This window comes from Anas acuta, chromosome 1 (genome assembly GCF_963932015.1).
Source record: "Anas acuta chromosome 1, bAnaAcu1.1, whole genome shotgun sequence".
Lineage (NCBI taxonomy): Eukaryota > Metazoa > Chordata > Aves > Anseriformes > Anatidae > Anas > Anas acuta.
The window spans coordinates 17,145,344-17,169,264 of NC_088979.1; the positions used below are offsets into that span (position 1 = coordinate 17,145,344).

The 23,921-nt window shown below is 36.8% G+C and overlaps 1 protein-coding gene across 4 annotated transcripts in view; it reads left to right on the forward strand.

Moving 5' to 3' along the window:
• ATM (ATM serine/threonine kinase) overlaps positions 1-23,921 on the forward strand; it is a 68,539-nt gene that overhangs the window by 949 nt on the left and 43,669 nt on the right. For 3 of the 4 annotated variants that reach the window (XM_068670401.1, XM_068670417.1, XM_068670410.1), the window contains exons 2-23: positions 257-349; positions 432-544; positions 1,672-1,817; positions 2,228-2,392; positions 7,872-8,037; positions 8,334-8,572; positions 9,381-9,544; positions 9,914-10,077; positions 11,432-11,803; positions 12,358-12,552; positions 12,889-12,984; positions 13,985-14,210; positions 15,985-16,116; positions 16,825-16,950; positions 17,070-17,159; positions 18,135-18,306; positions 19,471-19,670; positions 20,197-20,279; positions 20,388-20,543; positions 21,010-21,085; positions 21,239-21,369; positions 22,804-22,924. In XM_068670401.1, coding sequence (XP_068526502.1) covers positions 263-349; positions 432-544; positions 1,672-1,817; positions 2,228-2,392; positions 7,872-8,037; positions 8,334-8,572; positions 9,381-9,544; positions 9,914-10,077; positions 11,432-11,803; positions 12,358-12,552; positions 12,889-12,984; positions 13,985-14,210; positions 15,985-16,116; positions 16,825-16,950; positions 17,070-17,159; positions 18,135-18,306; positions 19,471-19,670; positions 20,197-20,279; positions 20,388-20,543; positions 21,010-21,085; positions 21,239-21,369; positions 22,804-22,924 — 3,420 coding nt within the window. In that variant the 5' untranslated portion in view covers positions 257-262. Of the gene's footprint in view, positions 1-256; positions 350-431; positions 545-1,671; positions 1,818-2,227; positions 2,393-7,871; positions 8,038-8,333; positions 8,573-9,380; positions 9,545-9,913; positions 10,078-11,431; positions 11,804-12,357; positions 12,553-12,888; positions 12,985-13,984; positions 14,211-15,984; positions 16,117-16,824; positions 16,951-17,069; positions 17,160-18,134; positions 18,307-19,470; positions 19,671-20,196; positions 20,280-20,387; positions 20,544-21,009; positions 21,086-21,238; positions 21,370-22,803; positions 22,925-23,921 lie in introns of those variants that run through there. The other variant, XM_068670427.1, reaches the window with a different exon arrangement.

Here is a 23,921-nt window from a genome sequence, read left to right on the forward strand (position 1 = left end):
GAAGGGGGCCTCTGCTCTTATTATCTAGGACAGTTTGCTGTGGGAATAGCCTCCGTTCTTGACATCAGATTTTCTACTTCAGTCTCATGAGCAGTAAGACTGACCCAGAGATGAATCAACTTTTTAATGAAGTAACACCGTAGTTGTGTTTGAACATTGAATTTTAAATATATCGTGTTCCCACTTTTTGAACTGGTTGGCTTGGCTTTGTATTAAATAAAATAATTAGTGTTTTATCCTTTACTTTTGATTGCAGACACAAATGTTAAGCCGAACCAGGAGTTCTGCATTGCGTGATCTGCTTACGTGCTGTCATCGCCTTGAAAGTGAGAGAGCTACAGAGCGAAGGGTAACAAGTTTTCTTCTGGTGTGTGTGCCTAAAGCAACAAAGGGAACCATTAATAATTCATCTTCTTGAAATAAATTTTCAGAATGAAATCGAAAACTTCAAGCGACTCCTCCGTGATCCTGAAACAGTTCTCCAACTGGACCAGAATTCTGATTCTGGGCAAAGAAACCAACTCAACTGGGATGCTGTGTTTAGGTAGTTTCCTTTTCCTGTCCAGATCAAAGTTCTCTTGCATGGAACATCGTTATTTTGTTCATCAGGCTTATATTAATACTTCTGCAGATTGATTCAGATTTCTTTTTGGTTTGTAAACAAGAAATGACTTATGTTAGTCTCTCTCGCAAGGAGCTAAAGTGGTTCAGTGCAACACGTACCAGATGCAGACAGTGCTGTAGATCTAACCACTAGGAAACTAATTATTAATTAGGTAGTTGATTTTTCATACAAAACTAGTAGTTACTTTTGTTTATTGAAATTCTCTGTGTCTGATTTTCAGTGTATAGTTTGTATGTAGATTGGAGATAGCTCATCAGAATTGTTAGTGTTACTTAATTCTTCAAAACACAATGGAAGGTCTGTGGCTTTTCAATTAAAGTTGTGCTGTGCGGTTTGTAGAGGCCCATGTTGGAAATAGTCTGCTTCAGGTATACTACAAGGAAAGACTGAGTGGGATTTTGTTAAGTTCTTAGAGCAGTTGAGCCCAATGTTAATTTCATGTTAGAAGTACATCTAAAGTATTAGTTTTCATAAGCTGATGTCTAGGCAGCTTTCCAGCGTGTTTTTTAGTTGGACAATATTTCAATAGTTCTCATTTCTTAGATGTTCCACTAATAGTGTGAGAAGTATTTGACAATTTTTTTATGTTGCTTTTGGGATGACCAGTAACATATGAGAATACAAAACTGGACTTTCAACTAAATACAAGTAGTAGGACAGAAATTCTACAGTAGTTGGCAGTAACAAAACGAGTGAAAAGTTTATTCATGCTGTATTTTAATTGCAAATGATAGAGAACTAGGACTTGAAGGGACTATTATTATTTTGTGGTATAATTTTGTATCATAAATAAAAACTTGGTATTGCATTTTTTCTAATTAAAAATGTTGTATGTAATATCATGCAAAGATAATAGGAAAGTTTGGTTCCTGTACATGTTGCTTTTGAGTTATCTTAAAAAAAATAAACCAGTTTTTGTTGTTTTTAGTTTTTAATAATTAGAAAAGTGAAAAGGTTAAGCGCCAATGTTCTGGCTTAAAACATTTACCTGTTTTATTAGTCATAAATTTGCAGATCTTTCACTGGTATCTCTTATATTTTTGAAGTGTCTTGAAGAAATATTTCGAGAAAGAAATGGAAAATCTCAGACTGACAAAACCAAATGCATCTGCTTCAACCCAAAGTGCCAGACAGAAGAGGATGCAAGAGATTGGCAGCCTGGTCAAATATTTCATCAGACATGCTAATAGAAGTCAGTAATAAATGGTTGTATAAAATTGTTTTGTTTTGATGCCTTACCTTAAACTTCAAATTCCTTCCCTGAAATGAGTTGCCAGGGTGGGATCCATCTTGGTTGCTTCCAGACATTTATAATTCAAATATCTTCATGTGAGTTAGTCCTTTGTGTCTCTGTCCTTGTTCATGATTAGTGGTGCCTTTTTCTGATTATTCAGTGTGCTTATAACTGGTGTATCCTCTCCTCTCTCATGCATAATTTCATTCTTAGAAGCAGTTTAAGTGGATGTTCTCTAACAGAATGGTTTCTGAACTGTAGTTTTATTTTTAAGTAAACACGGAAATGTTCATTTTACAAGCAATTCATTCCACGTTTATTTGGCACGCTCTGGATTAATTAGAGTCTACCGTTGTTTTTTCCCATAGGAGGACCCAGACTGGAATGCCAGGAACTTATGAATTATGTCTTTCAAATTATAAAAGATCCAACAAGTTGTGCTGCTTATGGCTCTGACTGTAGTAGTATACTCCTAAAAGACATCCTCTCAGTAAGGAAGTATTGGTGTGAGATATACCAGCAACAGTGGCCAGGTAACATTTGCAAGCCTTCTTAGAAATGTCTTTTACTAGTATGGAAGTATGTTTAGGGGCATTCTAATTGTTTGATGCTTTTCCTGCAATGCCATGTTGTATGAAGTTCTACACAAACCTTTATTAAATTTAGTGTAAGCACTGAAGGCTTGCGGTTGAAATATACAGAGCAGCAAGGATTAGGAATTGATTTATTTCTGCTTACTGTTTGTATATTGCTTGCTGAAACATGCACTTATAACAAATGGATTTATGTGCAAGTTCTCTACAGGGTTTAACATGTATAATGATTTTATTATGTATAAAGAATCCATGGAACATGAGTACAGGAAATAGCCTCTGTAATACTGATGTTGGTGTGCAGTTGTTTACAAGTTACTAGGTACTGGCTAGTATCATTTTGGAATATTTCATGTACTAATGTCAGATTTTATTGAGTTTTGTTGGCTCATGGAAGTCTAAAAAAGCATTGATTCACTGTTGTTAGGCAAAAGAAGGGGGTAGAAATTTCACAGTTTAGTATGTTGAATGTGTAATTCTGGAGAAAGTGTAGAAGTGAAGCATAGAACTTTGCATTATTTGTATGGTGTAGTGTTTTAGAGGTAGTTGTTTTTTGAGAAAATGCTCTGCTCTGTAGCTTAAATAGTTGCTTAACTCCAGGATGGAAATAAATTTGCAGAGGACTCAGAGAGGAGTCTTGTAATACTGGGAGGCAAAATGGAGGCCAAAAATTCTATGTAAGGTTGGCAAAGCTATGAGGCTGAACTGAACCAGTATGGTATGGGAGATGTGATAAGAAAATTGGAGAGACTGAGGGTGGGATCAGAGAAGCTAAAGAAGATGGTAGCATTTGGCTGTAGAGGTAGAACTGGAAATTGGAGGTCAGAGTGGAAGCTTGAAATATTTGCGGGAGCTTCCTGAGGCTAGAAGCCAGTGAGGTGGGGGGAAAAGACAAAGGGGGCTGCCAATCCGCAGGTAAGAACTGGGAGCTCTGGTAAGATTGAGAATAGACAGATGGGGGAATGGGACAAGAAGTCAAGGGTGTTGGAGGCAGATATTGAAGAAGACAAAGAAGACAGGTTGCATGAGGAGCCTGTGGAAGTTGTTGTGTAGCAGTTAGGTAGTGTAGGAACACGTGAGCTGAGTCTATCGGAATATGGCCAGAAGCTCCTAAGGGAGGGGCACAATGGAATGCAGTCACTGAAGTGAGGCAGGACAGAAGGCCATAAATCTAGGGGAGGTTAAATCTGTTATATGAAGCAAGTTGCTTTATTAGAGGAGGAATATATGAGCTTTATAAAGGTTATTGTAACCTTTGCTAGTGATTCCAACTTAATGTTTGTTTATAAAATCTCAGAGTACAATTGATAAGTTTGTTTTCTGTTGATAAAATCAGTGATGTGGTACAGGAGTTGAGGATTTGAATGGAATAGAATAGTTCAGTTGGAAGGGACCATCAGAGACCATCAAGTCCAACTGCTTGGCCACTTCAGGACTAACCAAAAGTTAAAGGATATTCATGAGGGCATTGTTCATTTGACGCTTGAACATTGACAGGTGTGGGGCATCAGCCACCTCTCTAGGAAGCCTGTGTTTGACCACCCTCACCATAAAAATTTTTTTCCTAGTGCCTAATCTGACCCTCCCCAGCATAGCTTTGTGCTGTTCTCACATGTCCTGTCAGCAGTTACCAGGGAGAAGACGCCAACACCTCCCTCTGTGCTTCCCTCCTCAGGATTAGAACATAGATTCCAGCTGTTGCTCCAAAGCAGTTAGATTTGGCAAACAAATAACTACTTAATGAGGCCTTTATCTTTTGAAAGTTCTGAGCTTCTTGATGTAGATAATCATCGTTTTAAAAAATATGAGGAGCTCTCACATTGGTGTATATTGTCTGCATTGTCAAAGGACTCACCAAACTCCAGTAGAAGCAGTATTTCGGTAGAAGCTGAATGCAGCCTTACTAAAGGAAACCAGAAGACCCATGAGGTGCTCATGGGGCTGTGCACCCCATGCATCTTGGGCACTGGCTTGTTAATGAGTGGATATTTTAGAGACCCATGAGGACATCAATGGGCATTTGATATTATCACTCTAGAAATGACCCTGCAAACTTACTGAGGGTGCACTCAATTCCCTCAACCAAGTTATCAGTAAAGATATTAAAAAGGATGGGCCCCAACACTGACCCCTGGGGAACACCACCGGTGACCGGTCACCAGCTGGATTTCACTCCGTTTACCACCACTCTCTGGGCTTGGCTATCCAGACAGTTTTTAACCCAGTAAAGCGTGTATCTGTCCAAGCCGTGGGCTGCCAGCTTCTCCAGGAGAATACTATGGGAGACCATGTCAAAGACCTTGCTGAAATCTAGGTAGACTACATCAGCAGCCTTTCCCTCATCCACCTAAGGACCTGGCACTGAGGTCAGGCTGACAGGCCTGTAATTCCCCGGGTCCTCCTTACGACCCTTCTTATAGATGGGAATCACATTAGCAAGTCTCCAGTCATGCAGGACCTCTCTGGATGACCATGACTGGTGAGAGATGATGGAAAGCAGCCCAGCAATCACATCTGCCAGCTCCCTCTGCACCCTTGGGTGGATCCCATCTGCCCCCATGGATTTGATAGTGATAGTCCAGGTGGAGCAGCAGGTCTCTAGCTGTTTCCGCCTGAACTATGAGGGGTTCTTCTGCTCCTCATCCCATACTTCCAGGTTGTGAGGATGAGCACCCTGAGGATAAGTGGTGGATAAGAGTGGGAAGAAGAGATGGAGGACAGCATGAAAGCTGTGTTTGAAAGGATCATGAAGGGTCTTGGCTCACTTAGATGAGGCCTGATGGGGGCTTGGGAACATGAAAATCTAGAGAGGTGGCAGAAACAGAAGTTCCATTATGAAAAGACACTAGACAATGCTCTTTAGCAGTGACTCATGTGCAGCCTATTGGACTTGGAGAAAAAAGCCGAGTCAAGCAGTGAGGAGGACTGCAACTCCTCCAATGACTTGTGTGGAGGACTGGTTCACAAAGTGTCTATCCTATAAGTAGAGCTAGGAGGATGGTGCATGACAGTGGGGTTTAGAGATGATTTTTACAGTTTAGGCTTTTGTCTCTCCATGAATGGAGGTGGTGTGCCTGCTTGTTTAGTTTGGTCACGTTAATAAAATTTTGTTATTGGTAGTTTTCAGTAGACCCTGATGGCCTCCAGAAGACAGATTGTATCACTGGCTGCTATACTCCCTTTCCTATATTCAGATCTTGATTTTTAAAAAATCATATGTGGTATTTGTATTCTTACCTGTGCATCTCTGTGTACATTATGGCTGTATTTGCTTTCCCAGGGAATCACAGAAGCAGTATTTGTAGTCCAACCTTCTTGAAGGAAGTTCAGCTATGAGATCAGCTGGTGATGTGGGATCAAATTTTTTTTTTAAGCTTTTTGTTGACTAGCTTGTTTTGCTGCATGTCTTACCCTTCAGATTCTTGGCTTTGTGTAAATCTGTCTGCTTTCCTTCCGTGTGTGTTCTTTGAGGCTAGGTCAGCAGGGAGCACAGAGAGTTGCTATGAATAGAATTCAACCAGAAAGTGCTCTGTGGGTGTGACAGCAGGAGTGTTTTTCCAACCTGAGGAGGTTCCAGTACAGAAATCCCCCCAGGTTAGGGAGCTTTGTGCTATTGTGGCCTTGACCTGCTGTGCAATTGGCAATTGTGTAGGACTCCCAGTTTTGAGAGTGTTGGAAATGCTGGCTTCAAGTTTCTTCCTGAGGGTCCATCATCTCGCAGTGAGATCACTGATGCCCATTCCACTTCCACCTTTTATGTAGAAGAGACACAGTTAAATCAGGTGTCGGCACTGTTGTCTCCAGCTTAAAGGTTTGTGACCCAGTAATGTAGGGCTATGAGGCAACCCTGACTCCCATGATGCAGTCACCTGAGCGCTGCAAATGGCCCTATGCCTGCTTGGGAAGAATGTGTTGGTATTCCTTTTGAATAAGAGGTCAGAGTCATGAAAGACCTGGTGAAGGTGGCATTTTGAGCTCCTGGAGGAGACTGCTAAGATGTCCGTAAGTCTACCAAGGCCTGCACAACAGTGAAACAGTAGCCCTTGCAATTTATTTGTAGTTGTCCTGAGCTGGCTCCTCCACAGTTCAGGAATCTGAGATCAAAACTCTGGATGAAGTCATTGATATCAGCCCTTCACAGAGCATTCAAGAGCATTCATATTTTGAATACCTCAGAGGCCTTGATCTTGATTCTGTCTGTCAAGAGCTCACTCACCTTAAACTGATGAACTACTCACCCATAGAGCTGAGTTTTGTCAGACTCATCCAGGTGATAGTCTAGCGAACAGAACTACAGGCTCCTGAAGTTCATTCAAGTGTGGTGAAAGTATGGGGTCAGTTCTTGACAGAAGGCCCCAGTGGTTTCCCTTCCATTGGGAAGTTCAGTGGTAATTGGTCATTCTGAATCCCAAGGACTATATGAACTCAGAGCATGACTGTGAGCTAAGTAGTCATAGTGGCTGGGATTCCCAAAAGATCATTCTGCCTATGTATTTTCTTAGAGAAAAGGCCTGAGAGAGGTGGATGTACCTTCATTCAAAGTGTCCTCCCAGCACAGCTGCTAAAGTCATAGGACTGAGTCAGTATTTCTTCCTGGTGAGGATGTTTGCATTGGCTACTGTCCATCCAAGGACTGAGGGACAGTATCACATCACTTGTAGATGGCATAAAGCAAATAGTAATAAGGCTTTTGTATCTGTCATGTTAAACTCATGATGATGGTGGATCAGTAATGTGCTACTCTGATACTCATGATGCTCATGGTGTGGTAATTCTTAAATGGGCCTTGAGATAAGAAAGCAAAAATCTGTGGAAGGGACCTTTCCTTCAGGAAAAAAAAATTAAATGAATGCAAAGTATGGATGTGTGGCTTTGGGGCCTGGAGTAAACTATCCGAACTGCTTCTGAAGGAAATATGGTGAGTCTCAGTACCAGTTGCTCTGATCCGTTGACCTGTTCCTGCTGCACCAAATTCTCTGTTAATGTATTTGTAGCTGTAAATTGCTTCTGAGTACTTTTATTGTGTATTCCACAGCAAATCGAGCCCACTGTGCTATAAGCAGTCAATGTAGAGTGGAAGGAGTTGAATCTAGAAGTAGTTGTGAAAGTTGGCCATGTGGCTGTAGCCATTTTGCTCTGTGTAACACAAAACAGATTTTATCCCAGCTCAGAATGAGTATAACTTTACTTCTAGTGCCCACAAGACCACGTATATTTTCTGTCTTTTTTTTCTTCCTGGTTAACTTTAGTGGATAATGACATACAGCTGAATTCAGAAAGGTGGTTTATGTATATTTAATGTAATATTTTGCTTCCAGCATTTTTAAAGTAGTCATCTTAAATATATGTCTGTATATGTATAATTGTGTATTTATAACATCTCTATGCTATTACATATACTTTCAAAATACATTAGCAGATCTGCTGATGCTGTATGGACAATTTTACCTTACGCCTTCTGGGAAGATGAATAGAGTCTTGGTGGCTAGGATAATTCACACACTAATGAGGGGATATTGCTTCCAAACTGATGAGTTAAAATATGATATGTTTAACTTCTTTTCAAGAGCAATGCAGTGTGCAAGGTATGTTGCAAGTGTTCCTTTTTTATGTTAATACCTGCTTTTGTAGATAATAACTATTTAAAGTATTTTGGATTAAACTCGTGTAGTAGCAGGTAATCCTCTTTAGGAGTATTTCATCGTTCTGTCTTTGAACGCTTTTAATAAATTCTTAATATTAACAACTTCTGCACTTAATATTATATATGCAAATAATATTCAGATTAGAGTTACATGCTAGTATTTACTTTTAAATAATTAATGTGAAAAGAAATATGATTATTTGTTCTGGAAGTTTGAGTCTTTGGTTTATATTGCAGGCAAGACAGAAGTATTGCGGGCCTGGATCATATTATTGCAGCAATGAATATCTTCTTCAATACATTTGCTGTTAACTGTCGCAAACGGATTTGTAAAATTGGAGAAGAAATTTTGCCTACAGTGCTTTATATATGGACTCAGTATAGACCAAAAGATTCCTTGAAGGAATCAATAATTGAGTTATTTCGTCTCCAAGTTCATATGCATCATCCAAAGGGTGCAAAATCTCAGGAAAAAGGTACTATCGAAAGCTCCCTGTTTTATTTCTAGCACTGTATAGCTCAAATTATTGTGCTAATTTTCTGAATTTTGTTACCGAGTCTTGGAAATACTGATGGAAATGATCATTACTTGCCAGTAGTTTTATTTTATAGATCTACACGGAAAATAAGTTTGCAAATTGTGTGCATTACAATTTCAATTTGTGTGCAAATTGTATGCATTAATTGTATTAAGTCCTGTAAATTTTGGTTGTTGTTATCCTAAAGTTATTACTAAATCAAAGCACAAAGTCTTTGTCAAAGGGAATAGTAGTTCAGATTGAATTTAGATTGCCATGTGTATCATATAATCTTGAGTGTTAGGAAATGATTGCAGTCTGACTTACTATATAATACTGTCCAGAAAACATCACTCAGTAATTTCTGTTTGCCTGTCATGGCCCAGTTTGGTTATAGCATCATTATTTTTTAAGAAAGATGGCTATTTTTGACTTTGGCTACAAATGCCAAAGAGTTTAAAATTAGTCAATACAATAGCTTACCCACAGCATTTCACTGTAGTCTTCTTAGTTAGATAAAGAAATGAATATTTCAAAATTCTTCCCTATGCTTATTATATACTATGATTAAGTTGTCTTTTAAGTTTTTTCACTTTTTTATTTCATTCATTCTCCGTTATAAGACTTATTCTGCAGGCCTGCATTTGTTGTTAAGTTTTGTGTGCTCTGCTCTGATTTTTGCTATATTTCGTATTGTCTAAGTAGGTTTATATATTGTATGAAGTGAATGGCACGTGTTATCTTTTAATTTTTCTTGCATGTACAGGTGCATATGACTCCAAAAAATGGCAAAGTATCTTACATAACCTATATGATTTGCTGGTGAATGAAATAAATCTCATAGGCAGTAGAGGAAAGTATTCTTCAGGCTCACGAACTATTGCTGTGAAGGAAAATTTGATTGGATTAATGGCTGATATTTGTCATCAGGTAACATTTTTATCTGAATATAAATTTGTTGTATGTACTTATGGTATTGTACATTTTGCTTTTTAAGCTGATACGGCTTTAACATTTCCTCAAAATCATTTACTGAAGTATTAGTTCCTTTTGTCTGTGTTCTGTTGTTAGTTTTTAGTTTTTGTGCAGGTTAGAACATTTGGACTTCTAAGTTACACTATTTTTCACTAGTGTTCCATATTAGAATGGAAGCATAAGTTCTTTCGTAGTAAGAAATGGTAACCAATGCCACTGTTAAGAGGCTTTAAACAGTAAAAATGGACCAGTTAAGTTTGACATTTCAATTTTCCTGTAAATACTTCTCTTTATTTTCTTACTTTCTAATTTCTCTCCATGAAGGTATTTACAGAGGATACAAAAGCTCTGGAAATTACCCAGTCGTATACGGTTTCACAGTCCAGTGATGAACCAGTACCAAGCAAGCGCAGGAGGATTGAACTAGACTGGGAGGTAATTCGGGAAAACCTACAAAGATCGCAGAAGGATTTTGATGTCATACCTTGGTAATAACATCTTTACATGAACCAAATACCACTACAGACATCTTAATGTGTTAAATTATTTTCCTGCATACACTGTGCTTTCAAATTAGGTGTCTGAAGGTGCTGTAATTACATATCTAAGCAGTAAGCTTAGATTCTCACAGCATTTGGAAAGTAGTGAGTGGTATCTTGCTTTAAAAATTTGATACCTTTGGTTTCCTGAGAAATAACAAATGGGGTCTGGTAGATTGTGTTACAATGTGTAACATATTACAGCCTCTTATTTTTTATCTGTCTTTTGTGCTAGATATTACCAGTCATCATGTAGGTGAATGTGTCATCCAGCTCTTGAGTATTAGGAAATGAAGTTGAGGTTTACTGCTGCCTTAAGCTGGCTGGGTCACGGAATAGCAACTGTTAACAGTTTGGCTGTTCTGAACTAGTTCTCGCAGTTTGCCTTAATACCTTGCCTAAAAATTGTTGAAGTGCAAGGCCTGGCATCTTAGCTTGGACACCAATGAAGGTGAATTTTTGTTGACATTAGGGACCTCTGAACAGGAGGTTCGGAAAAATCTTCCACTGGCTTCCCCAGGAGAAGGAATCTGTAACAGAAAGAAGAGAGAGATTTTTCTAGGACTTGCCAGCTGTAAGCTCAAGAATGTCGAATTTTTAGCTTCAGTAGATTACACTAAATGATTTTGCTGTTACCGTTCCTCCCTTTTTTACTTTTCTTAGAAATTGCTGTACAGGGTACTAGAATAGTGTAGCTGCTAGTGAGTTGGGTTGTGAGCAGGGGCACGGTGTGTGTGTCTAATGCTCACTCTTAAGACAAGGTGACTGTTTAGGACCTGACTGAGAAGTTAGCCCACTGTTCTGAGGAGAGGTAGCAGTCTCCAAGAAGTACTGTGAGTACTGTGGAGTTGCATCCATTGCTGTGAAAAAAATCCTTTCAAAATTCACCATTCCCAGCTTAACTTTTTGTTCATTTGATGAATCTTAATTTTCATATCTGCTGAAGTGTTGTCATTTTTATGTAGTTTCTTCCTGGAAGTCACTTCCTGAGTCAGAGTGTGTAACAAGCTAGTCTAGCGAAAGGACAAAAATAATTTTTGTCTGATTTTTTCTTTTTCATGGTCAGAAGCTAATGAAGTCAGCTTGTAAGAACTTCTAGTGATAGTGAGGCTAGACAGGCAGACTTCCCAAGTGAAAAAGTAGAACTAGTTTATTATCAAATTTAACATTTGATAATCAACAAATCAGCTGAATACTAGAAAATATAAGTGTGAAATGGCAATCAGAGAATACAGTGTTTATTAACTTTTGAAGACACATTTATGTATGCTTCATATTGATTGCTTCACGTTGTGTTTTTAAGGTTACAGATTACAACTCGATTAATATCAAAGTATCCCATGAGTCTTCCCAACTGTGAGCTACCTCCCTTACTCAACATACTTCACCAGTTACTGCCTCAGCAGCGACGTGGAGAAAGGACCCCTTATGTGCTGAAGTGTCTTAAAGAGGTAGCTTTGTGTCAAAGCCAGAAAACTGATTTGAAAAGCACCTACAAGTTAGAGCTCAAGAGAACCTGGGCAAAAGTTTGGTCTCTTACCATTCGTAGCGTAAGTTTTCAGCAAATTGAAGTGGAGAGCTTTGGGTTACTTGGAGCTATGATTCAAGGAAACCTTGTTGTAACAGATAAAGAACTCTGGAAGATATTTTCAGGACCTCCACTGAAACCTTCAAGGTAAAATGGGAAGCAAAGATATTATTTCATGTCTGATTCACATGGCATTTTACTGTGTAACCAAAACCACTGCATTATTCAAAGTATTATTATTGTTGTTATTGTGGCTGCATTTCTAGTTAAGAACTAGCCATGTCTGTGTTGTAAGCATTTGAAATTGATGTAAATATGTGCGTAAGTGTAAAAGCAGATGTGGAAGAGGAGAGGCAAACATCTTCAAATGTTAAATCTGACTAAAAATATAAAATCTGTCTGAAAGAGATGTGGTTTAGTTGATTTTTCGAAGTTAAAAAGTATGATTTTTTTCTAAATATATATTTGATTCTGAAATCAGTGTCCGGAAACAGTCTTTAAAATAAACAGGAAACATCTATATTAGCAAAAATATGGCTTTTAAAAATGCAGGTTCTAATAAAGGAGTTTTCTAGTATGTATGCTATTAAATTGTTTGTGCATTTGATGCTCCCCAAAAGTGCAAAAATACTGACTTTGCTCTCTCAAATACTCATTTGTTTTTTTCTCATAAATGCCCTCTGTTCCTTTTTTTATTATAGTTCTTCAGTGTGTTGTTTAGCATTACTGATGTCTGCCTATTCAGTGCCAGAAAATTTGGACATAGGAATGGATCAGAGTAATTGTGAAAGAAATCTGGTTTCTGTATTAAAGGAGGCAATAATGAAATGGGTACTGTCCTGCTGTTTGGAGGAAGATATGGAAGAACGTGTGAAGTTGCCTCCTGTACTCTGCAGGTAGAGTCTTCGTGGCATAATTTTATATGTAAACTTGCCCTGTAATGCAGAAGACTGTCCGGGGGAAAGTGGATTTGCAGACCTGTATGATGGTAATGCTTTGGTAGAGGTAGGTTTTTTAAGCTTACATATATCATTTTTGGGGACATAGTTTAGTCATCTACCCAGAGCATAGTACATATAGGAAGTATGTGTTAGAAATCTTAAGTGAAAATTTAAGCCACTTTGAAGGTACACAGTGAATCTTGTCAGCGTTTGTGCACGCTAAAGGAAACCCAAGAGCATATTTGATCGAAAGAAAAAACAAAATAATTTTCTTTTTTTTTTTTTTTTCAGTGATTTTCCTCATCTTATGATACAAAAAATTCTTGTGAGCCTTACAATGAAGAACAGTAAAGCTGCTATGATTTTTTTCCAAAATGATGCTAAGTGGTATGTTTTTAAATCAATCATAATAAATATTTATGCTTATATTTGCTATTTTATCAATCAGAGACAATGAAATGCATAAATGTTCCTTGAGCTCTTTTGCATCTTTCTGTACAACATCTTCAATACCCCATAAAAATAAGAATTTTTGCAATTTGTTAAGATGCTTCAAGCAGATGTTGAAACATCAGCAGATGTTGCTGACAGAGTCAAAGATTCATGTACTGAACAAAATATCTTAGGAGGAATAAGTTTCTCAAGCAATACAGCTAAATATTTGTCTCTTTACACACAAATACGTAAGATACTTTTAACTCCATAATATCATTTTTTTCAAATAAATTGTAACTTTATACAAATACGCATTCATGCTTGTTAACATTAACTTCCAGTCTAAAGGACGCATATAGTGTAGGATTTTTCATGAAGATCAGAGGAAATCTGTAAAGGTTAGGTGATTAATTTCTGTGTCCTCAGACTACTCAGTATTTGTGGCCCAGCTACATGTTACTTGAGTCTTTTGGAGTAATTCTAAGAATGCTGTTGCATCTTTCACTGATGCATATGTTCAAGCTCCTGGACTATATCCAGCTTGCTCTTAATGAAATTAAAGTGTGTATAACTTCTTGCAATGAAAGATAAAACCATTAGTTTCAGACTTCTTTTGAATTTATGCTTCAGTGATGTGAAGCAGATTGATGTCAGCTATCTCAACACAAACTAGTTGCTGGTACGTGAGCTGCAATAGATCTTATGATGCATATACAGGCTTTATTTTTCCTTGTAGTTTCTTCAGACAGAGCTGAAATGGTAAGTATCCATTCCACAGTGAAAGTCACCTCAGAAATAAAAGATTAACCAGTTTCATTAACTTTTTAACAGAAGTTAAAATTTAAAATTAAAAAAATTTATTTTGCCTCTTTTTTAATGTTTAAATAACAGTGTTAAAGACCTGTGTTCATATATTGGCTGCTAAAGTAAAAAACAATGTCTCTTCTTCAAGTGTGCAGCACTTCCAAGGAAAAGAGGAAAGCGATTTTTCTGATGTTGAAGAGCTTTATCTACAGACAACATTTGATGAAATGGATATTTTCACTAACTTTGCAGTAAACGTTGCAGATAAAAATGTGACTGGTTCAAGACTTGCCATCAACCAAAATCTTAGGGAAACACTGGAGCACTGCCTTTCGACAATGTCAGAAAAGCTTTTAAGCAGCTATGCTCCTGAGGTAAGTTAGAAATTACTGTTTCATCCTTATGAATGTGTTCTTAAACAATATATTTTCAACGAAAAGTGTAGAGATTTTCATTTCTTTCGTTGCAAAAAATGAACTGCAAACATTTTAAAAACTGTTTTCAATAATTTGAAACAGAGAGCTCTATGCTTTTGTACATCATTGGCAAACTGTAATTTCCTTAAGCACATGTATGTGGGAAGCTACTTACAAGCTGTGTAGAAGTGGAAGTATGTGTGAAGTTGCCACACAGATCTTTGTTATGCTACTTTTTGAGATGTTTGCTTCAACTTCTGTGCCCCTGTAATGCTTTAAGCTCTTGCCAGTTTTCAACCAAGATTGAGGCACAGAGGTCTCACATAGGTTTTGTAAAAAGAGGCAGCAGTATAAAGGCAAATACAGGCTGTATTAACAAGAACACAGCCAGTGCTCAAGCCAAATGATTATCCTCCTCTTTTTGGTGCCCTCTAACTGTGTCTAGAATGCTGCATCTAGTTTTGGGCCTCCCAGGACAAGACAGTGAAGGCCACTGAGGTAATTAAGAGCTAAAGCCCTTAAAAAATAGCCCTTAATCTTTAAGGGCTAAAGACCTGTGAGCAGACACGGAGGGAGCTGGGTTTGTTCAGCCTGGAGCAGAGATGGCTCTGGGGGGACCTAACAGGCTTTGAGGGAGCCTCCCAGTGCCTATAAAGTTATCTGGAAGACAGCCCGGCTCATCGCAGTGGTGCATTGCAGGAGGGCCAGGGACAGCAGGCATAAACTGAAACAACAAATTAACACTGATGCAAGGAAAGTTTTATAGCTTGAGGACAGTCAAGCAGTGCCACAGCTTGCCCAGGGAGATTGTGTAGTTTTCATCCTTGAAAAGTTGATGAAGACAAAAGCAGCAGGCTTTTTAAGCTTCCCATTCCATTGACAGGCTAGCTTTGATTTTGATACAGTGCTGTGCCTCCTTGGCAACTTGTCGTTAAGGTCCTATAATATTTGGTGAGACAAAAGAGGGAATGTTACGGTTTGAAACAAGATATGTCAGTTAGGCACTGTAAAACCTCTTCCTGGTTTTGCATATGTAAACAGTGTGAATGCATGAGTTTCTTCATCTTTTTATAGGTACGTGTTTTTAAAGAACGTGGTAGCAAATCCTCTTTGGCCTCTCTCCCAGAGAAAGTAAAACTATTTATCTGCTCTTTCTTCTCCTTTGATCCAAAGAAGTTAGACAGGTAAAAAGGGGTCTCCAGAATGTTCCTGCAGTAGATTTGCGGGCATTCACAACCCTACATGCCATTTGTTTGTTGAAATTTGTTGCTGCTAAGAAGAAACATAAATTTACTAAGATAGCAAGAGGCAGTGGTAGGAATGTGTTGTAGTCCATGTCTAGGCTCATACTACTGCTTGTCCTGATGCGGTGGTTTTACTCAGCTGGGCAGCTCAGCTCCACCACAATTGTTCTCTCATTCTCCCTCCTTACACATGAGGAGAGCTGAAATTATTACTGTGATGGAACCTAAAGGACAGGGAGAATTTAAACTATTGTGAAGGAGGGAGGCGTAAGGGCCACAAGAGATGCAGAGAATATTATAACATGGAGAGCCGAAAGGACTTGCTAGGGAGCTAAGACAAATGCAAGATGCAGAACACTAGAATGCAAAGCTTCATTCATGCTGACAAAATATGTATATACAAGTGTTGAAAAGAGACTAAAGAATTTGTATTTTGCTGAAAAAAATCATATTAAACCACTGGTGCTTATACTGTGTGTTTAATTTAGTCTAAGCTTGTTGCTGCAGAACATCTTGTTCGATGTGTCAGTCTCTCAGTTGGTGTTCTTGGCTGCTATTGCTACACTGGTTTATTTACAGAAGAGGATGCCTGTAAATCAGAGTTGTTCCAGAAAGCTAAGGTAAGTAGCAATGCATTTGCAAACAACTTAAAGTAGTTTATTAAATATAAAATCATTTTAAAAACTCTATTCATATTAACACACCTTCAGACCATGAATATTTCCCCTGATTTATGCTTAAAAAAAAAAAAAAAGGCAGAGAGGTTTAAATATGTTACTGCTGCTGAAAAAGTCAGTGAATTCTGTCAATATACCAATATAGCAAATTTACAGATTCTAAATATTGGTATGTTTCTCTATCACCCCTTTTAGAAAGATAAAATAATCAAGGATTTTTGTGCCAAAGGACCATTTGGGATAAAAATTCCTTTCATTTATAGGTCTTTCATGCAGAATTTTTTTAATATGGGCTAAGCCAGTATGAAGACAGCTATTGTTGTTTTTATTGTTGTGTGAGGTGCTTTTGCACTTAAATATGGAATCCCGAAACTTTGCATTATGGACAGATACCATATTTTCCTTTCATGATGAAAATATCAGTGTTTCAGACAAGTCTGTGCCACTTACTTGTTGCTTCTGGAACAGAATGTTTGGGGGAAAAAAAAGGAAAAAAAAATGTGCCCAAACTCGCTGATGCACACTGTAAATATCAAAGCTGTATGAATCAGAATGTATGAATGATAATTACGTCCTTTTGTCCGTGTGTGTGCTGTGCATGTGCCAACATATAAAGGAATTTAACTGAACTATTTGTTGTATTTTTATTAGTCTCTCATTCATTATGCCGGAGAAAGCATTTCTAACTCAAGAAAGAAACTAAATGAAGATGCCCAGATCAATTCACTGAGGACTTTGATAATGCAGTGTACAAAATGCTTATGCAATTGTACCAAGGTAAAGCTTATAAAGTAATTTTTGTTTCTTTTCTCATTAATGAGATCACAAAGTTGTATATCACGTGTCATACGAGAAAAAAATGAATTAACCTATCTGTACATCTTACTTTCTTACAGAACAGTGCTAATAAGATGCTGTCTAATATATTCCTACGTTTGTTAACATCAAAATTTATGAATGATCTTGTAGATATTTGCAAAAATCTGGTAAGTACATTCCCTGTGTTTCTGAATGCAGAAATGATATATTTCTTATGGTATAATAGTTTGGAGGCAAACAAAATAAGGCACTTATTTCTATTTAACATTTGTATATTTTGAACACAGGCATAGGGGAAAAATGAGGACAAATAGATAATATTTGATCAATATTAGCATGCCTGTTCATATTAAAAAAATGCTATTTTGGGAATTTTTTAATACTTTATTAATGTTAAATGATATATAGATTTTATGCCATAGAAAGAATTTCTATAACACGACATTTAACTTTAATGCATGTGGAAATGTTAAGAACTTTTTTTTTTTTTTTTTTTTTTTTTTTAGTTTGTTGGGTTTATGTGTCTTAAAAAACACTGTAGATGCTAAATGTTTGAGCTGTAACTGGCTCTCTTCTCAATGACAAAAGTAATAGGATGGCACATCACTGTGTTTACTACAACTTTTGAAACTTCCCATTTTGGCAGATTGTGCTGTGGTCAGGTCTAGGTAGGCAAAATCCTTTTTTTTTTTTTTTTTTTTTTTTTTCGGGTTAGGAGAACCTGAGGGATTTACCTTCTGTTAGCTTCTCATCTAGTAGGGAAAATAGTAATTACTGTGCCCTCAAAAAGGCCATATGCTGCCTTTTCATTTCTGTGTAATTATGAAGTATGGTGGGAAGTTTGGTGTCTTCCAGAGAATTGTTTTTCAACTACTAACAATGTCCTTGGCACCATCTAAAACACAAAAACGTGTGTCTTGTCTCAGGAAGCTTACGTCTTGAAGAGAATAGTTCAAATACAATTCACATCTTTAGAAGACAGTTTTATCACGAAGAGTGAAATGCATCGCTTCAGTGTAGCCCTTATTTTCTTCACCTGTTCAAGTTGACTGGAAAACTGTAGTGTCTTTCCTCGTTCTATGCTTATGTGTTTTCTCCTGTCGTTAAAAGCCAACTTTAAAAGAATATTGTGTTCTTGTCAGATGACATTTACTGGAAAACCAAGTGACTTAGGAGAAATGGATGTAGTGGGGCATGATCCTGAGGAGAGTATAATGGAAGCAGATAACCAGGTATCTGATAATCTATTTGACGGTCATTCAGTGACTGACGTCAGTGGTACAAACGAATCTGGTGACATGCAAAATGTAACAGGTAAGCTTTCTCTCTGTCCAAAACTATCTGCAAAAGATTAAGACCCCTCTCTTCTGCCTTGTTTTTACAAATTGTTCTTTCCTTGAATGACAGTTAGGTACCATATTGTTCTGCTTTTAGTCAGGTAATAGTTGAACCAGGTACATTCTAAACAATTTTTGTATTTCAGTAGTGTTTTAAAGATATTAATCAAGTACTGTAGCTCATCTGGAAATGAGAAGTTTATTTTTTATTTTACAAATAGTGAAATGGAGGCAACTAGTTAACTTGCTCAAAGTCAGAAGTTTTGGAAAAGAAGAGAAGGTGTGTCTGTAGACTACCTGTCTCTGTCATTAGGTTGTGCTTCATTTTCTTAAAAGTAGTCCTCTTCTATTTCTTTTGCTGATCAGTAATTCTTGGCAAGGTCAGCTTTCTTGTATCTCTGGACCAGTAGGAGGAGGAACATGAATTTGTATGTTCTTAGGACAGGTGTTTATTGCTGTTAAGACCTGTAAGTACTGATGTTCTCTTTCACTTTAATTTCTTTCTTAAAATGATGTGTATTTTAGTTTCTAATCAGGACTACGGTTTCTGTTTTGTTATTGGAAAGGAAATCATGGTGTTATACTACTGCAACAAAGAGCTGGTTTGTTTTCTCCATCATGTTGAATAAATGTGTTTAGAAATATCTTCTCCAGCCATCCAATAAATGGTTCTAAAGTTTGGGATTGCAGAAAGTTGCTCTAAATGTGACGGGAAATGACATTTGTAACTATTTCTTTTAGGTTATAATTGAAATTTATAATGAAATGAGGACATTAATATAGTGGTAATTGTTGTAATTTCACTGTTGGGGAAGCTTTGAATCTGTAGTTTAGAATACATCCTAAGTAATAGTGAACAGTACAAAAAAAACGGTTCTGTTGTGTTCATTGTACTTTGATGGGAGAAATAATCCATCTGTATGAGCACATAACATTGAAAGCATTTGTTTTAAAGAGGGCCTTTTTAGATGTAGGAAGCATTCAAGAAACTACTTACTGTTGCAGTATCTGCTCAATAACAAATAAAGGTTTCTAGTACTCTGTCTATTATAAGAACTTAGTTTTGTAAAGACATAAAATGTTATAAAGCTTTTTTGTTGTACTTGGAGAGACATTTCTTACATGTGAACCTTATTTTCAGGTGCTGTGAGTCCATTAGCTGAAGAACAGTTGACAAAGCAGGATTTACTCCTCCTTGAAGTTTTGAGGTTCTTATGTATTTGTGCAACTACAGTCCAAACTCAGACAGTGAGCTTCCGAGCCTCTGATATACGGAGGAAGCTGTTGATGTTAACTGATAGGAGCGTCTTTGACAGTGCTAAGCCATTGCATCTGCACATGGTGAGTGTGAGATTATTTTACAGAAGACTCACCTCTGTTCCAGTACTGTTTTTAAAATTGTAAATTCTTAGTGCCCTTTCTCTTGTCATCAGTCCTCTGAGAAGACCAGAAAAAAGCTACTTCTGATGTTTTGAAGTGCGCTGGGGTAGGCAGGGAAGGAGCAGTTAGAATTTGTTGTAAATTAGAAAATAAACAGCTGAGAAGTATAAACATCTTGCCTTTATCATTAATTATTTGTTAAATACCTAAAAATGGTCTCTGTCATAGAATAGGATCTGTGTTTTAGTTTACAAAGGAAATACTTTTGGTTGCCAAATGCAAAAATTTCATAAGCAATATTACTGTGACAGTGTGCATAAAAAGATGGTAGGATTCTAACACATAAGAGCTGACATTAGGTATCCTTACTGCATGATGGCATTCTATGTGACAGTTACTGAAAATGTCTTCTAGTTTTTCTTGTAGTCTACATACTTTCTTAAGAATTATTTTCCATTTTGGTTCTTTTTTTTGTTGTCTTCCCCAGTACTTGGTCCTTTTGAAGGAGCTTCCTACTGAAGAAAACCTCTTGCCTGAAGATGAAGTTCTTATGCTTCTTAAACCTCTTTCGTAAGAGAGAAACTATTTTAGCATTATTAGAGCTATTTCAGTTCAACAGCTACAGGATTTGAGAGCTGGTTAGTGGTTCAAGATTTTTTTTCTTTCTTTGTTTCACAGTGCTGTGTGTTCCTTCTACCGTCGAGACCAAGATGTTTGTAAAGTAATTTTAAACAACTTGCTGCCTATAGCAGTAAGTTTGGGCCAGTCCAGCGCACATGCAGAAGAGACAGGAGATGCTCAAGGGCAATTTTTGACAATTATTGAAGCCTTTTGGTATGTTTTATCTATTTAATGCAGAAGTCTGTTTGCTGGGCATAAGATTTTTAACTTCATTATCCACGTGATGACTGTGTGTCTTGCTGTTGGTATCCCATGAGTCCATGTGCTTTTCCTTTATCCAGCATTTAACTTTCCGGATTTCTATGTCGTATTTGTATCAGTGTCTTTACAGTCCTTAAGATGATAGTGTTATAGAAATAAACACTACATGTTTGTATATTAACAAAGATTTTACTCTCAACTGGATAAGTATCACAAGTACTGGATAACAAATGATAACTTGAGCAATCAAAAATAAATATTACTTATTATTGTAGATTACCAGGAAAATCATGAAATCCTGCCAAACTTACCTGTTAAGCACAAAAGAATGAACTGCAAGCAGCAGAAACTAACTTGTTAGACTTTATCTCAAAATAGTTGGCAACTTTTTCATTTATTCAAATGTTCCGTATTTCAGGAAGCTATCTCAAGGAAAGAGATGCACGGCACCAGTAAGAGTAGCGCTTTTAAACTGCATGAAAGCCCTGCTTGAGGTAATCCCATTTTTATTTAAATTCATTAGCATATTACATATATACTTACGATGTGCTTGAAAACAGTTTCTAAAGATTTTTGTGCATACATCAGTAAGTATATCACTGTAAGTATTCTGTATATTTTAAACCTCAATATTCATTTTTTTTCAGGCTGATCCTTATTCCAAGTGGGCTATCCTTAATTTAAAAGATGGAGATCTTCCTGTGTGTGATGCTTTCCCACATTTTCTCGCTGATAGTCACCATCAGGTTTGCATTCTTGCTGCAAAGTCGATTACCAGGTGATAATGTAGATATTTTTTCTGTTTATAAGAATAACAGTAATTTTAACTTTAATTGGGTCTTACTTCTGCTATTGTATACCTGCTGTTTCTAGTAGTTCTGGGGCATTGATCTTGAGGGAATATAAAAGCCTATGAAGTATTCTGTGTATATATATAAATATATGTATATATATTATATATGTAAATATATATATATAAAATTATGTACATATATATAAACTGTGTATAATTGTAATTTTTGCATTAGATGCATTATGCAAAACTTGAATATGAAATAGTTGTTTATCCTCTAGAAATAAGTTGGTCACATTGTGTAGCATGGAAACTATTTTAAAGGATCTTGTATATTTGAATACCATGTACAGTTCTTTTTCCATTTCTCAAAAAAAAAATAATATAATGGAACTGGAGTAGGAGTGGAGAAGGGATGTTCAAAAGTAAGGAACACTTTACACACATCAATTGGTTGTATAAATTGTAGCCCTTCAGCATAAAAGGAATTGAATTGCAGGAGATATTACATTACAAAATCTGGAGTGGAATAAAATGAAGATTGATAGTCTTGTCCAGTTTCAAGGCTAGGGTACATCAAGTGAAGCTAACATGTTCAAGATTCTAAGAAAATATGGTTTACTTCATACAATATTCAATTATGGTGATTGTTATCCTACTATGTTAACTGTCTAGATGCCCAAAGTTTACAGGGGCTCAAAAAGTGACTGGACAAATTCATGAAAGAGAAAATCGTTGAAGGATACTAAATATAGTCACCACTTCTAACTCATGATCTGCCTAGGTCCCCAGTGGTCAAATATTAGGATATATTCAAGGGTGTTATTCTACATACAAAGCGAACATATGGTGACCTTTCCTAGGTATCTGTTGTTGGTCACTTAGAAATAGCTAGAGTGATGTCTGGTCCAATTCACTATGATGTTCCAATTTTTGTAGCAGAGTGAGTTGGGCCTTTATCTGAATATATATATATATATTTAATATACATTATATTTAATATACATTATATGTAAACACATATATATCTATATATATAGTATACTGTGTGTGTGTATATATATATATATAAATACATATATATGTATTTGAGAAACTCTTTATACATGTACATTTGTTTAGTAAATGTATTCCCAACATATTTCATGAGGCGGAATGTTCCGTTGTGACAACTAATTGAAGTTTGGATTCCTGCACTGGCAGAGATTGGGGACCTTTCATGTCAGCTTTTAGCCCCAGCAGATAATCTTCCTGTTACTGAAAAAAGTTTGAGGGAGAGGAAGGAAGGACTGCTATATACAAGAAAATTAAGAAGAAAATTAGAGTGTATAGAAAAGCAGAATCTTATTATTTGCTTTGCACAATATGCACCAATTCTGTAGTCTAAGTGTTATGCTAATAATTATTCTTTTTTTGAAGCTTGTTTCAAGATGTGAAACAGAAAGATTCTTCTGGATTGTCAAAACCTCTTCCCTTGAAGCTCCAGCAAAAGGCTTTTGAGAATGCCTATCTCAGAGTTCAGGAAGGAATGAGCAATCTGGTAACAAGATCTAATCATCAGTTTTGCCAAATTTTCAGGTTGTGAATGTGATGACTTTTGAAATAAGTGTGTTTAGCTTTCCAAGAATATTAATTCTTCATGGTTTCTGGTAATCTGAGGTGGTGGAACAACATGGTAATCCTTTATACATTCAATCAGTCTGTTTTGTCCACGTTAAAAATCTGTCAGCTTTTTCAGTGTATGCTTTTGATTGTATAATGCTACTTGTTGCAGATTTCACTACTGTAACACTTAAGAATCAAAGGAAAATGGAACCGTACTATTCTAAACAATATATAAATAGTGAATAGGTGGGAAGGTAAATTTAAATTATGTACTTTTACAGTTCTGTTTTTATACTACATATTTTGGTAAGGTAATGTTTCCAGTGGTATTACGACACAGATTTCCACAAAATTAAAATTTGCTTAAAATATAAAATATTCAGATGAAAATTCAAGTAAAAAAAAGTATTTTTTTAATGGTAGTAACTGGAAATGTAGTGGTGTATATTACTGCAGAATTTCTTTAACTATTAATATTTCTATTAGTGTCTCATTTTTCCCTCTTCCTTGCTACCATGCCTAGTCATCCACACTTTCCGTAATATTTTGTTTGTCTATCATATTTCCACCTGCTGTCTCTATTTGTTGTGTTTTCTCTCTTTGTTGTGCCGGGTTGCTGTCCTGTAGCTTGGGCTTGCTGTTGAGGCTTCATCCCTGTGATCTCGTTCCATCTGTTGCCTACAGACTTCTGTTGCTTCAGCTCTTCGTTGTTTCATTTTCTCTGTTGCCCCAGCTCTCTGCTCTGTCACCAAACCTTGCTGTCATCTCTCATTAGCCTCTGTCATTGGTTCAGTTTTATGTTACTTTTATTCAGTATTTGTCACTAGTCAACACTGTGCATTAGGAAAGGAAGAACTGTATTTGAATCACAAGGTGGCTCTTGCATGTATGCATTAGTGGCTTGTGCTTTTCTCCTCACATGGTAATACATA